The sequence below is a fragment of the Asterias rubens genome, chromosome 9 (assembly GCF_902459465.1).
Source record: "Asterias rubens chromosome 9, eAstRub1.3, whole genome shotgun sequence".
NCBI classification, from domain to species: domain Eukaryota; kingdom Metazoa; phylum Echinodermata; class Asteroidea; order Forcipulatida; family Asteriidae; genus Asterias; species Asterias rubens.
This window is the reverse complement of record NC_047070.1, coordinates 2,818,809-2,832,629: the sequence shown is the minus strand read 5'-3', so window position 1 is coordinate 2,832,629 and position 13,821 is coordinate 2,818,809. Positions and strand designations below refer to the sequence as shown.

At 37.5% G+C, this 13,821-nt stretch overlaps 2 protein-coding genes across 2 annotated transcripts in view; one reads left to right on the top strand and one right to left on the bottom strand.

Moving 5' to 3' along the window:
* The window catches only part of LOC117294663 (cGMP-specific 3',5'-cyclic phosphodiesterase-like), a 146,675-nt gene extending 141,354 nt beyond the window's left edge, over positions 1-5,321 (top strand). Inside the window, exon 19 of the mRNA XM_033777168.1 lies at positions 81-5,321. Within this exon, the coding sequence (XP_033633059.1) occupies positions 81-295 (215 nt within the window). The 3' untranslated portion in view covers positions 296-5,321. The remainder of the gene's footprint in view (positions 1-80) is intronic.
* Positions 1,646-13,710, bottom strand: LOC117294511 (protein FRA10AC1 homolog). Its single transcript, XM_033776957.1, has 10 exons — positions 13,652-13,710; positions 12,720-12,787; positions 11,763-11,846; positions 10,985-11,030; positions 10,247-10,326; positions 9,504-9,672; positions 8,591-8,750; positions 7,693-7,950; positions 7,010-7,085; positions 1,646-6,152 (listed from the first exon to the last, which is right to left on the bottom strand). The coding sequence occupies exons 1-10, from the start codon at positions 13,679-13,681 to the stop codon at positions 6,110-6,112; spliced, it is 1,014 nt and encodes a 337-aa protein (XP_033632848.1). The 5' UTR covers positions 13,682-13,710; the 3' UTR covers positions 1,646-6,109.
* Positions 13,711-13,821: the final 111 nt, after the last annotated feature.

Here is a 13,821-nt window from a genome sequence, read left to right as displayed (position 1 = left end):
TATCATAAATCTGTTTGCCATTTGAAAGAAATTTTCCTCACACTGACTCTTGTCTATCGCGCCACTTGTCATAATTTTAGATGAGAAAGTCTACCTAGCCAAGGAGGCGCAGGAGAAAGCCGAGGCAAACAAGCCTTCTTCCTCCAGGGACAACACTAAGAACCAGAAGAACTCCATCGGGAGTAACACCAGCGGAGCAGGAGAGCACGGCCGCATGAGCAACGTCGTCAGCAGCCAATGCAAGGACGCCCTGGCCCCCAACAAGAATAAAAGTAGCTTCTGTGCTCTGGTATAGTCTTGAACTCCTTAAGATAATGTCACTGTCTGTGTGGCCGGCCTTCTTATAATAGTCCCACTGTTGTGATGTCATCCATCTATTATACGGTTGGAGGTACAAGCCCTTTGAGATATCTGTGAGTTAATATTTTGTCTTAATAATTGGCACACTATTGTTTTCAAAGAGCCCTCTAGAAACACATTCTGGGGACCGCCAAGTAGATGGTTGATTTTTCCTAACGGTCTCGAATCCTCCAAAATCCTACCCTAGAAATCTTCTGACTTTTGTAAAATATTTGGGGACTGCCAAAAAGATGTTTTGCAAGGTTTGATTTCTTTTTAACGGTCCCAAATGCTTCAAAATCCTACTTAAGAAATCGTCTAACTTCTTTAAGATACGGTGCGACAGCCCCTTAGGGTCTACCAATTCAAAAATCCTACTCAAGAAACTGTCTTAAGCTCCAGCCATCGATTTCACCAAACTCTTCTTAACTTAGGATTAATCTTAGGACGAGTAAAGTTTTGTAGGAAGCATTGAACCCATCCTAAGTTAGTGAAATCAGCTGCAGGGCATACCAACTTTATCTAGTCCAGATACTTGGTTGTTGAGTGGCCATATAGTGGAGGATTTTTGAGGATTGTTAGGGATCACTAGCCAAAGACACTAGGGAGTTACAGATTAAAATAGTATGTGTTAAAATGTGCTACTTAAGGGAAAAATCTGCAGGAAACATTGATGTTTTGTTTTTGGGGGGTGGGGACAATTTCAGCTTCTACTATTGTATTCAAGCACAGTATTCAAAGTTTATGGACAGGGATTATTTTAAATTATTTCTTTTCTTAATCTCTTAATCAGCATTGGAATTAGAAGTTTCACTTATCTTATTATTTTATCTGTAATATCAGATTAAGCTCTTTCAGAGGATCAGCACTTGTTTTTGATGACTTGTAACCGTTGCCTGTTAAACAATAGTCTTCTCAAACGAGATCTATATTTAATTAGATAATGCCCCCTTTTTAATCATTCACATTGCTATTTCCATCCTGATTCTTGCATCTTCTATCAATATTTCCCACACTTTCTCTCATTGGATTGTACTAATTAGGGAAACCTTGTATATTTTTAACAGTGAACACAACATACTCGTTGTGTGTGCAATAAACACAATGTAATCAGGGGGCATTAAAAATAAACAATGAGGTGTTTTTAAGTTTCTTTTTATGCAAAATATTGTACATTATTAAAGCATATTCAAGACCTGTACACTAAAAATTAAAATTGTGTTATTTTCTGAGTTGTGTTAATAGCATGTTATGTTAATGTTTTATTAATTTATTGGACATTTACCCACGATGTAGATTTGATTGATTTTTACAATATTTTAATTTGTGCCAAAAATCTTATGCTTGCCATAAATTTTAAAAATTAAAAATGACGGGTCTGTGAGAATGAGGTTATAATACCGTCTTTTTTAATTGCAATAATTTTGGCATTGAGTTTAAATAAGTCTGTTTCAACTACAAGAAGGTCATGGACAGTTGAATCTTAATATTATCTTGCAATTGTACTTAAATAAAATTCTACCCCAAAAGACTATTTCTCTGCCCGGGGCATGTACATAAATGAAGGTCTAACTAATTTAGGCCATAAGGTTGGAGGGGAGGGGAGGGCGGGGGAATTGAGGGAGCAGGAAAAAACCTTCAGAGTTAGAAGCCGGGAGCTGGATGGTTGAATTAATTTAGCCATGTGCTTTGGCTTGCTTCCCTGTGTTGCGTTCAAGACTTTCTCAGGGTTCAGTGTTTAAACTCAATGTAAATAGTGTTATATACAAAATAGAGATATTTCAGCATATGTAAACTAGTTGGATTTTGTGTTCCGTTTCAGAGATATTATAAAAAAATGTTGGAGTTTTTATGAATTTTATTTGACGAGTTTAGTCTTTCAAGATAGTGTTGGGTTGGAGAACAAAAACTATTGTCTTTGAGATTCCACAGAAAATACAAAAAATTAAAAACAGGGTTTACCAAAAGGAAACTGATAGACTGGTTCTGGTTTGGTGACTCTTAAGACGGAATCAGTATGAGATGAGGTACTAGACAGGTGTTTTGGCTGCCTATATAGTACACAGTTCTAAACCCACTTCTAGCTGAAAGATTGCAGCTCAGGGTGTTTTTGAAGCACTTTTAATTATAAATCAATTTAAAGTATTTAGCTTTGTTTAACAAAGACCGTGTTAAGAAGTGTCAACATTATATTATAGTACTTTCAATTTTAAATTTTGTACTAGCAGCTTTTCAGAGTTTAGTGAGTAATCGCTTTAAATATATATTGAAATTTTAAAAAGAGAGTTTAACTACCAAGTGATTTATGCATTAAATAGAAATTATTTCAATATTTCACCAGATTTGATGTGCACAAAAAAAAATTAACCGGCAATGCTAGCTAAGAGAGTGTATGTATAATGTATAGAGAATGCACACCCCTTATATGAGCAGTGGTATCTTCCAAAGCACATGTATAGGTAGGCAAAGCCGGAAGACAATATTAAAAAAACAGGTAAATTTAATGTTGATGTGTTAATATCTTATGCAAGTTTTGTTACTTGGGTCTGACAGAAAATAGTTTATATATCAAAATCGGCTCAGTGGTTATTGCTTTCAAATTTCAGTAGAAAAGGCAAATTTATTTCTCATTTTGCTAAGCTACTGATTCAATGTAAACCAATACCACCCAGGCAAATTTCCTTTCAAATTAAAAGTACTTGATGTAAAAACACATAAACAAAATGGTAATTAGGTGTAATAGAAATGTACCATTTTAGCACAAAAGTACTCAAGTTAGAAGAAAAAGAAAACGGCATTTCTTCTTCTTTTGGGGTAATAACGAACAGAACTAACATAAGAACTTGTTTTCAGTATGTTCTCATTTCAATACTCGACTGGTTCTTTTGGCCGTAAGGTATTGTTTTCAAGATACAATTTATTGATTTGGTTTTTACTTTGATGTTTTCTCATGAAAGTACTCTAACTCACCTTGTGTGGGAGTTTGATATTGGTTATTTGGGAAGATAGTTCCAATCGGGGTAGAAGTATATCCAAATTTGTGATAGTTCAACTCTGATCCAGTGAGCTACATGTATACAAATGTTAAAGGTATTGTCCTCAAAAGGATACACAATTATATCTGATTTGGGAGATAATGGTTTGAAACAGGGTAGAATTATACTTGAATCAGGATAGAATTATACCTAAATCGGGATAGTTTGGCTGAAACCCGTTGATAATTGTTAGCTTATTAATTCAGACTCTCACGAGAACCCTGTGTGGTTATTCATCCTATTTTTGTCACAGAAAATAAGCAGAAGAGCATAAACAATTTAGAGTTGTTGACACAAAACTCGTGATCTGGCGATATTTTCCAGTCACTTGCCAAATTAATCACAAGGGACTGGTCAGTATTATTCTTCAGGTGTGCCGTTTTATTTTCCAGTATTGTACGTTTAGACAATTGTATTATTAGCAGCTGGCACCGTTTGAATGAGAGAGGAGGAAAGTTGTTGTTTATGTTTACTATTGTTAATTTGTTGAGTTATCCTACTGCCCTGTTCAAGCAAATTAGTTCCAGAGGCTTCACAAGACATTAGGGTGAAATGGAGAGGGGACAAAAATGGGGTCCAAACTGGATTCTCATGCTCAGATGCAAACAGAAATTAAGTTTTTGTCTAGAGACTAAATTCGAACGGCTGAGTACAGTGTAGCATGAAATAAGCTCTAGGCCCATATTCATAAAGCTGTTTGGCAAAAAAATACTGCTTGGCAAATGTTTTTGCTAAGCAAAAACTGAGTGGGGGACCAGCCTCAACAAACAATGCAAACTTTATGTAATTTTGGCTGACACGTGTTTCTGCTAAGCAATACTTTTCAGTGCTTAGCAAGTTTTGTGCTTACAGGCTTTATAAAAGTGGGCCCTGTTGACAAGAGAGAGATTCAAAAACTTAGCAACTGAATTTAAAAAAAAAAGTGACTTCTTTCAGTTTTAGCGAGGGTATCTGTCAATTTGTGGCGTTAAAGTTAAAATCTATTTTATTAATAAAAAGTATTTTTTAGGAAGCCTTGGCTCAATGTTCACATTTTCAGTAGTATTGTTAGCTCTAATTTTCTTGATTAGTTCTCACAAGTTCTCAATGAATGATTACAGGAGGTTGTGGCAGTGTTTGTGTTTATTATTGTAAAGAGAATGAATGAAAAGTCAGCGAATCTGGATTTGTCTTTTAAAAAAACAATCGTTTGTAAAATTGCAGGTGTAAGTTTTGCCTAGCTAATTCAACTTGTGTTCATTAAGAAAAATATTTTAAGCTGAGATTAAGTGATTGATGACAAGTTGTAAATTTGCAAGGTTTGAAATAGACAGGTGTCTGGACTGGTGAGGGTCAAAGGTCATAGGTTTTAACCTCTGACCTTCACCTTAAAAAATATGCTTTGGATAAATGACGCCAATGTGTTTAACAAATCTTGTTATGAATCTGTTTAGAGTATCTAAGAGAAAATGGTTTACTGAGTGTGACCCCTTTCCCATTCTTGGTCAGTTCAAACCTCTCCTGCCCCAAATCAAGGCCTACCTTTCTGCATTGGCCTGCCCCCTAAACCATCACCTCCCGAATCCATCACATCCCCTTTTATCGCATTCAGTTCATGCACCTTGGTAGCAGTCTTAGGACACACACTGTAGAGTCAGCCAGCACACATCAGAGACTTACAATCTCGGCTATAAAAAAAAAATTACTAATTTGTTTTTCAGAATAAAGGACACTTGAAATTTGAAATCCAACTAACTCCTTGATACTACTTTGCACTGATGATTCAAATAATAAGCATTGGTTTTCTTTGTTTTAAGTTGCTGATAAAGTACAAGGAACATGAAGTAACTATCAAAGATTGTATTGTTTCTAGTATTTACTCAAATCCTTTTATTCCATCCATTAATTAACTTCACCGAGTTGCAATATTATTACTGCCACATAGTTGCAATAAACTGTTGATTAATATTGAAGGTCTGGATAAGCTTTCTTTATTCCATGCGTCTTTGTTTAAAGTAAATGATTATTTAGTTGTCTGATTTCACCCAATGTTCCTGGTTTGATTGGCTGCATATTGCGCCACAGCACCTTGTTAACCATTACATAGTGCGATGTAAAAGGAGTAGGTCTCATAATTCAAACATACTGACGGAAAATACTTGTGCTTCAGCGCCAGGAGCATCACTAAGTGAGGGATATGCACGCGATATAAGTAGCCACTATTAATATTATTATGTTGTTCTGATGTAACTTCTGATGTAATATCTCTGTAAGACCATCAAATCAGTCTATTTGAAGCCCGAAGCTTTTAACAGTTGAATGTTTTAACTATTGGAGAAAAAACACTATTTCATTGTCTCATTTTTGTATCGGGAATGAGTAGCTGTCTTCCTCTGAACAAAGCTATCCAATCTTAGCTTGATGTTTGTTTCATACAGTTGAGAAATTGCAGGAAATATAAGGAAATATTTCCTAGTCTCCTCTCAAGGTTCTGTAGTGAACGAGTTGCTGTCTTCCTGCCTTTAGTTGCACACATAACCACATGGTATTGAGAGAAGTATTTCTTAGACTCTTCTCAAGCCTCTAACTGGAAATGTTTCTGTAACCTTCAACCGCTTGCAAACAAAGCCCCCAATGTCAGCCTGGTGCTTGGTACAGTCGAGAAATTGCAGGAAGTACTGCCTAGTCTCTTGTCAAGGCTCCGACAGCATCTTTGCTGGTTGTAATATTATCAGCTGGTTGAGCAAGAAGGGACGTCAGAGAAATATGTCCTGGAGGTATTCTTCAAATTCTTCTTCCCTGCAATATAAACATTTATTCATAAATACCTCAGACAGTTTTGCTATTCCTATTGATGGAGAGCGCGTCACGTGGGTGTGCATAAACCTTTTGTTAATGCACACTGGAGCTCTGTTTATGCACACTCAGCTGGCTTCTGGCGCAAGATTATCACGCGGAATGCGCAAATCATAGCTATCAGCGCAAAATCTAAGCGCGCGCGTACACACAACCCACGCGCCTCGAATAGATTCTTCACAAAGTTTTTGGAAAAAATATTTCAAACCTCAAATTTTCAATTGTTAAAGTGTCTATAACTATTTGTTTACGTGTTTTAACAAAAGGGCATTTATGAATGGGAATAAAAGAGTAGTGACTCGTTCTTCAACATCCGTTTAAAACCTTGCAGGCCCGCCGCCGACCCTGCCGGCTTTAAACGTACGTTGAAGAACCTGTGCTACCCTTTTATTCCCTTATTTATAAACAGACTTATTAACCAATTAGTAACAATTAATGTATATTTGGTTTGCAGTACACAATGTGTGTGTCTACTTGCCAGGTAGATTTTTTTTCTTTAGAAAGCTGTCTCCTATTATTTTTTACTACCGCAGAGTAGATTTTCGGAATTCGGGATACTTCTCAGTTCTGAAAAGGACTCTTGCTTTTTAACTATTACCTGGGCGGAAGGTAGAATACTGTACGTGGTACCCATGGTTGACAAGACTTCAAAACGAGTCATTCGAGTGTGTTTGTTACTGCACTTGTACGTTGCTAGTCGGTGGTCAATCACAGGTCGACTAAATGTGTGCACTCAAACTGGCTCAGCTACTTGTTTCTACCAGTACAAAACACATACAATATAACCTCTATGCAATTACCTTGACTTGTCTTCAACGATGGGTGCAGGACCACTCCAGAACTTGCTGTCTGAAACATCACTGCCACCTGCAGTAGCTGGAACAAAACATTGTAAATAAATACATAAATCATTAGGTTGGGACTCTAACTAATCATACCAGAGCTGCCAGTATTGCATATTGCAATCGGTGATTTTTTTTTTTACAATCAGGAAGATAATTAATAATAATGATAACAATTTACATTTATACCATACTTAAGGACACTGGACAATATCGGTAGTTGTCAAAGACTAGTCTTCACAGTTGGTGTTTCTCAACATATGCATTAAATAACAAACCTGTGAAAATTTGAGCTCAATCGGTCGTTGAAGTTGCAAGATGTTAATGAAAGAAAAAAACACCCTTGTCACACGAAGTTGTGTGCTTTCATGCAGATGCTTGATTTCGAGACCTCAAATTCTAAATCTGAGGTCTCGAAATCAAATTTGTGGAAAATTACTTCTTTCTCGAAAACTACAGCAATAATGGTTAAGCTTCTTGCTCAAACCAACACTCTGCTGATCAAAAACACCAGAACACGAGTTCAGTGCTCTTAACCACTTGGCCATGACACAACACAAAATTGGCTTTTTAAAGGACTGTGAAGCTGCACTCTTACTAAAAACATCAAAAGTACAGTTGTACAAACGAACTTATTTTACCTTCATCTTTTTTCCCATGAGACGTCTTCTCTTCATATTCGTCTTCTTCCGATGATGAAGATAACGATGAACTCTCCTTATGCTTACGCCGTTTCTTGTGCCTACGTTTCTCTTTGGATTTAGACTTCTTGCGTTTGTGTTTTGATTTCTTTCGATCGGGAGAGGATGTTTCACTTGTGGATTTGGTATTGGGTTTCTTCGTCACGTCTCGTCGTTTATGATGAAAGTTGAGTTTGTATGAGCATTCCGGACAAAGTCCTGTGTGATGGGAAAAGAATGGGCAAACTTAAACTATCTGAATCTGAATCTGAGTTATAGAGTCGACAAAGAATCCTAGTCAGTAAACTTTTGTAGAGAAGACAATGAAGAAATTTGCGATGCGGGAGGAAAACCCCTATTGGGAAAACCCACACAGTCAGGGCCAAATTTCATGGCTCTGCGGAAGCGGAAGCAGGGAATTCTGTGCTTACGGCAAGCGTATTTCACGGGTTAGCGGCGAATTTTGGCTTCTGCGCGTACGTACTTCGCGTTACTAGGCATTCTACGCTTTCAAGGCTAGCGCAGAAATTCGGCGCTAGCACGCAAGCAGGGAATCGTGATCGTAAGCGCAGAATTCGGCGGTATAAGCAGAGCCATGAAATTGGGCCCAGGTAGGGACTGAAAAACCTAATCCACATGCAAGGCTCCAGTCCGGGCTCGAATTGGGGTCAGCAGAGGTGAAAGGCAAGGACAGAAACCACCGAGCCTACCCCACTGACCAGCTGGTCACTTGAAAACTTTTATCACAAGAAAATAATCAACCAAATCATTGGCCCAATATTAATTATTTTTTTTACAGTTGAGGCTACACATGAATAATGTGAACAAATAATAAAGTTGATGTAAGAAACGGACGTACTTAGTTTGACGAGGGCATTCTTTTTCTCTTCGTGTTCAACATAAGCAAAGTTAATCTCCCAACTGCGTAATCCTTCCGACTCTGTGCATCGCTTGTTGCCGCAGCTAAAATGACCTTTGCCCTCTACAACCTCTTTCTCAACCCTCCATCGAAGTGCAATCTAAACCAAGAAGGAATAAGTTATTTAATCCTGCTTTCTGTCAGTTTTTATTTTGAATGTTCAAAGTAAGAGTCAAGACAAAGAAAAGTAAAATGATTGCATCATCTTGATCACAAACTACAAAACAAATAGGGACATGCAGGGAGTACATGGGCCAGTTTCCCCAAGCACTAAGATGCATCGTAAGACGAGTTGTCAATATCACCATAGTGATTTGTTTTGTGACATCACACGATTTAAAGACAGTGTACACTATTGGTAATTGTCAAAGAGCAGTCTTCTCATTTGGTGTATCTCAACATATGCATAAAATAACAAACCTGTGAAAATTTGAGCTCGATCTGTCGTCGGAGTTGGGAGATAACTATGAAAGAAAAAACACCCTTGTCACACGAACATGACGAAGTTGTGTGCTTTCAGATGCTTGATTTCGAGACCTCAAGTTCTAAACTTGAGGTCTCAAAACCAAATTCGTGGAAACTTACTTCATTCTCCAAAACTAGGTCACTTCAGAGGGAGCTGTTGCTCACAATGTTTTATACCATCAATCTCTCCCCATTACTCATTTCCATGTAAGGTTTTATGCCAATAATTATTTTGAGTAATTACCAATAGTGTCCACTGCCTTTAAAGTTAAATTTAATCTTAGTTCTCTGTGAAACTGAGCCCCGACTCTGTGCCTCTTTTTTAAACAAATGATGTCACATGAAGATGGCACACAACACCAATGGTTGATATGGTAGAGGTCTGTACCTTGTTTTCTTTGTATCTGCTGAGGTCCGTGATGCAATACTCTTTGAAGAGTTTATCCCAGTACTTCTTAGCGAGCTTCTTGGCCCATGAGGACTCAGCTTCATCCGCATCCTCCCATAAGAATCGATGATTCTCACGAATCACATCCAAGTCTGTCTTATCATTGTCACTAGGATTAATGAACATGTCAAGATTTAAACAAATCTATCTTAATCAGGGATGGTATACTTTTGGTAATCACTCTTAAAGTACAGCATATTTTGATAGATAAAAGCATTTTGAGAGTCATTTTACTTCAAAATAATGTGGTCATGGAAAAAGATATCAGTTTTTATCCCTCAAAATTTGAAATTCCAATCATAGAGTATCCTTCCTATTGTATCTACAGACAATCGAACAGTTCTAAAAACCAAAGGTATACTTTGCCTTTAAAGCCATTGGACACTTTCGGTAAACAGTATTGTCCAAATTCCCACACTTCGTGTATCACAACATATATATAAAACAACAAACCTGTGAAAATTTAGGCTCAATCGGTCATCGGAGTCGGGAGAAAATAACGGGAAAACCCATACCTTGTTTCCGCGCGTTTCGCCGTGTCATGACATGTGTTTAAAATCAATCCGTAATTCTCGTTAGTGAGAATTGATAATTGTTTTAATGTTAGTCAAAAAGGCTCTTTTGTTCTGTACTGAATGATTTTGTACAAAAACACTATTTGGGATTTGATCATAGTTACTTACGTGTTTCTCTTGAATGGGTTTTCTTTAGTACCAGCATACGCTAAGATGTAGTTATTCACAAGCTGTTTGTGGCGGCCGTACTGCGGAACATTGTCAAGGAAATCATTCAAAGTGTTTTTGATTTACATTTTGAAAGAATCAGGAACGTTACACCTTGACCGATGCAACAAATATGTAATGTGAGCTAAATTTTTAATGATGTTTCAAGCGAACTGCGAAAGCGAAGCGACTTCTTTGCACCACACTAGGAAAACAGCGCATACCTGATTGTCACTTGCCATTAAAGGGTCTATGTACATTTTGTAGGACAAAAAACACAATGTACAATGTCCACAGATTTACACCAAACTTACACAGTTTGAAGATAATGACAGTAGAAAGCTTATTTCATGACATTGTTTTACTCATTTCTCAAAAACTACAGCACCTCAGTTAGTAATATTTGAAGGGAAGCTTTCCACTATCATTATCTGCAAACCCTGTAAGTTTTATGTAAATCTGTGGACATTTTGAAAAAGTACCCGAATCCTTTAAGTATGAACCAGGCTTCACTGAGAATTTGAATTAGTAAGTTATTCTAAATTCAGCGATATAAATCATCCCTGTAATCTTACATTCCTAGTCAGCATATAGCAGCTTTTCATTGACACTATCAAGGGAAGGGAAGGCTGGGAGTAGGGGACGTGAGCAAAAACAGGAATAGTACGTTCGTAGGAATATCACGCTTTCAAAGGATACAGCATTCAGAGCTAGGAAATGAAATCTCTGATTCTTGCTTTCTTCCCTGTTTACAAAAGGAAACAGAATGATCAGAATGTAAACAGAACAAACACTCTAGCTACCGGGCAATCTCGGTAGTCTAGTTGGTAAGACACTGCTCTAGAATTGCAAGGGTCGTGGGTTCGAATCCCACCTGAGTAACATGCCTGTGATATTTTTTCACAGGACTTGAGAAAGTACCAAGTATACAGTGCTAACACACATCGGTGTATGGGTAAAAACCAAAATTAATATTCTTTATCCCCGATGCAAATTTAAAATCTGTTAGAACACACACAAATCTTCAGATATTTCTAAGACCTCACTTGATTTCTTAACGAACAGGGTCATATTCACAAATATTGGACCTGGAACTACACAGAGGCCATGGAGGTCAATGACCTCTGCTGCACCTGGGCCGAATTTCAGAGAGCTGCTTTTAAAGCACAAAAGGAATACTAAGCATAACAAAATTATGCGTAGCAGAATAAGGTTATCAGCCAAAACACCATGCCACATTATACAATATGTGACGGGTATCCTGCTCACTTTTGCTTAGCAGAAAATTCTAAGCATTATTTCTTGCTTAAGCAGCTCTACAAAATTGGGCCCTGTTCTTTGCCTTGGTGCTCTTTCAACAGATTTTAAGATTTTCCAATGGAAAAGCCCTCTCCACAATGAAAGCAACCTCGCTTCTCTTAATTTTGTTTGTTACAGTTTTGATGAACTAACTTCAGAGTTCTGCAATCTTTCTTACCTACTGTACTCTTCTCTTACGAGTCTCTTAGATGGAAGAGCAGCGCTTGAATGGTGACTTTTGGTGGCTAAATCATATCTTGATCTGAAGATAAAAAAGATTTAATCGTTAGGCGTAACAAATAGACTTGGAGGGTAACAAATAGACTTGGTTTCAAGTCTGTGATCGTGGCTTTTAGTCTACTGAAATAGCGCCCTCTAGTGGATTAAACCCAAACATTAACCTATGATTAGGGCGTTTGATAGCTGATCTGTTGGAGAGTTTAAGTGTGGCTGATGCTGTTAAATAACCGCCATCTCACCTCAGACTTGAAATCAAGTCTAGGTAACAGAGGGACTGCCTCCCTGCGCCTAGCCCTAGCTAGATGAAAAGTTTTGTGTGGCTGATGCTGTTAAATGACCGCCATCTCACCTCAGACTTGAAATCAAGTCTAGGTAACAGAGGGACTGCCTCCCTGCGCCTAGCCCTAGCTAGATGAAAAGTTTTGTGTGGCTGATGCTGTTAAATAACCGCCATCTCACCTCAGAATTGAAATCAAGTCTAGGTAACAGAGGGACTGCCTCCCTTCTCCTGGCCCTAGGCCTATAGCTAGATGAAAAATTTTGTTATTTCTTGGCATTGTTTCATCAAGATCAACTAGATCGGAAAAGGTGTCGGACCCAGTAGAAATTTTCCAATGTTTCCCATGTAAGATAGAATCTACAAAGATCTTATTCATTTTCCTGACATTTTTCCTGAAAACAGTGTTGTGCAAAGAATAAACAATAGTAATATTTTACTATAAACAATGTCTGGCCGTGTATGGTGGTGGTTGTACAGAAATGAATGGTTTTTAAAGGGTTAAGTAAGGGATAGTTGCGATTTCGTAACCCTCCTGCTGAAGGCGGAGCCGGAGGCCACCGTTGGCAGGAGGGTTACGTTATCGCAACTAAGTAAGGGAAGGGTCATTACATGTACCTTCTCTTTGCATCCTGTTCCTCGTCCACTTCAAACTCAGACCCATAGTCCCCTGCATTGTGGCCAAACTGGACGAACGCAATATTGAAATAAAATATAAAATGAATAAGTTTAAAATAAGACCTGTAGTCCCGTTGAATTTATTCCCGGTAACATTATTATTAGCTAAATGTTGAGTTGTCTAGTTGAATTGACCTCAATTCATTACTTTACTTACTAATATTGTATGGGTGACATTTATAGGTCAAATCCTTTTAGTACCCCAAGTCTATTTTCTTTCCAGAACTTGTCATTTTTTTCCTTTAAAGGCAGTGGACGCTATTGGTAATTACTCAAAACATTTATTAGCATAAAACCTTACTTGGCAAGTAATGGGGAGAGGTTGGTTGTATAAAACATTGTGAGAAACAGCTCCCTCTGAAGTGGAGTTGTTTTCGAGAAACAAGTAATTTTTGACGAATTTGATTTCGAGACTACGAATTTGATTTTGAGACTTCAAAGTTTAGAATTTGAGATCTCGAAATCGAGCATCTGAACGCACACAACTTTGTGTGGCAAGGGTGTTTGTTCTTCCATTATCTCGCAACTTCGACGACTGATTAAGCTCAAATTTTCACAGGTTTGTTATTTTATGCATATGTTGAGATACAGCAAGTGAGAAGACTGGTCTTTGACAATTACCAATAGTGTCCAGTGTCTTTAAACTTTGGGTTGTTTTCACATGAAATTATGACAATATCTTCGGGAAGATCATTATTTCACAAATCAACAACAACCCATTCTTTCTTATTAATGTGGTTCACTCGACTTGACATTGCTATTCTGTATCATCATCTACATTTTTAAAGACAACAAAGATGACATAAACACTGATCAAGGAACTACTGTGTTTATGCCATCTTTATTTAGTACAAAATATAAACTATGCTTACCTGTTTCACAAAATTTATGTCACTCGCCATGTTCACAAGTTTGTTATGATTACTGTCATCAAAAGAGGGCTCACTTTCTTGTCAAAAATTTAATAATTATTTCTAACCTGCAGAGGGGGCTCTTTCAGCTCTACTTGACAGGCGTTTTCCATCAATCTTTAAAAGGTAAC

Coding starts and splice junctions, on each gene's coding strand:
- LOC117294511 (XM_033776957.1), bottom strand. CDS start 13,681: ATGGCGAGTGACATAAATTTTGTGAAACAG. Junction 12,788..13,651: donor ACATAAATTTTGTGAAACAG/GTAAGCATAGTT, acceptor GCGTTCGTCCAG/TTTGGCCACAATGCAGGGGA. Junction 10,327..10,984: donor ATTTCCTAGCTCTGAATGCT/GTATCCTTTGAA, acceptor AATGTTCCGCAG/TACGGCCGCCACAAACAGCT.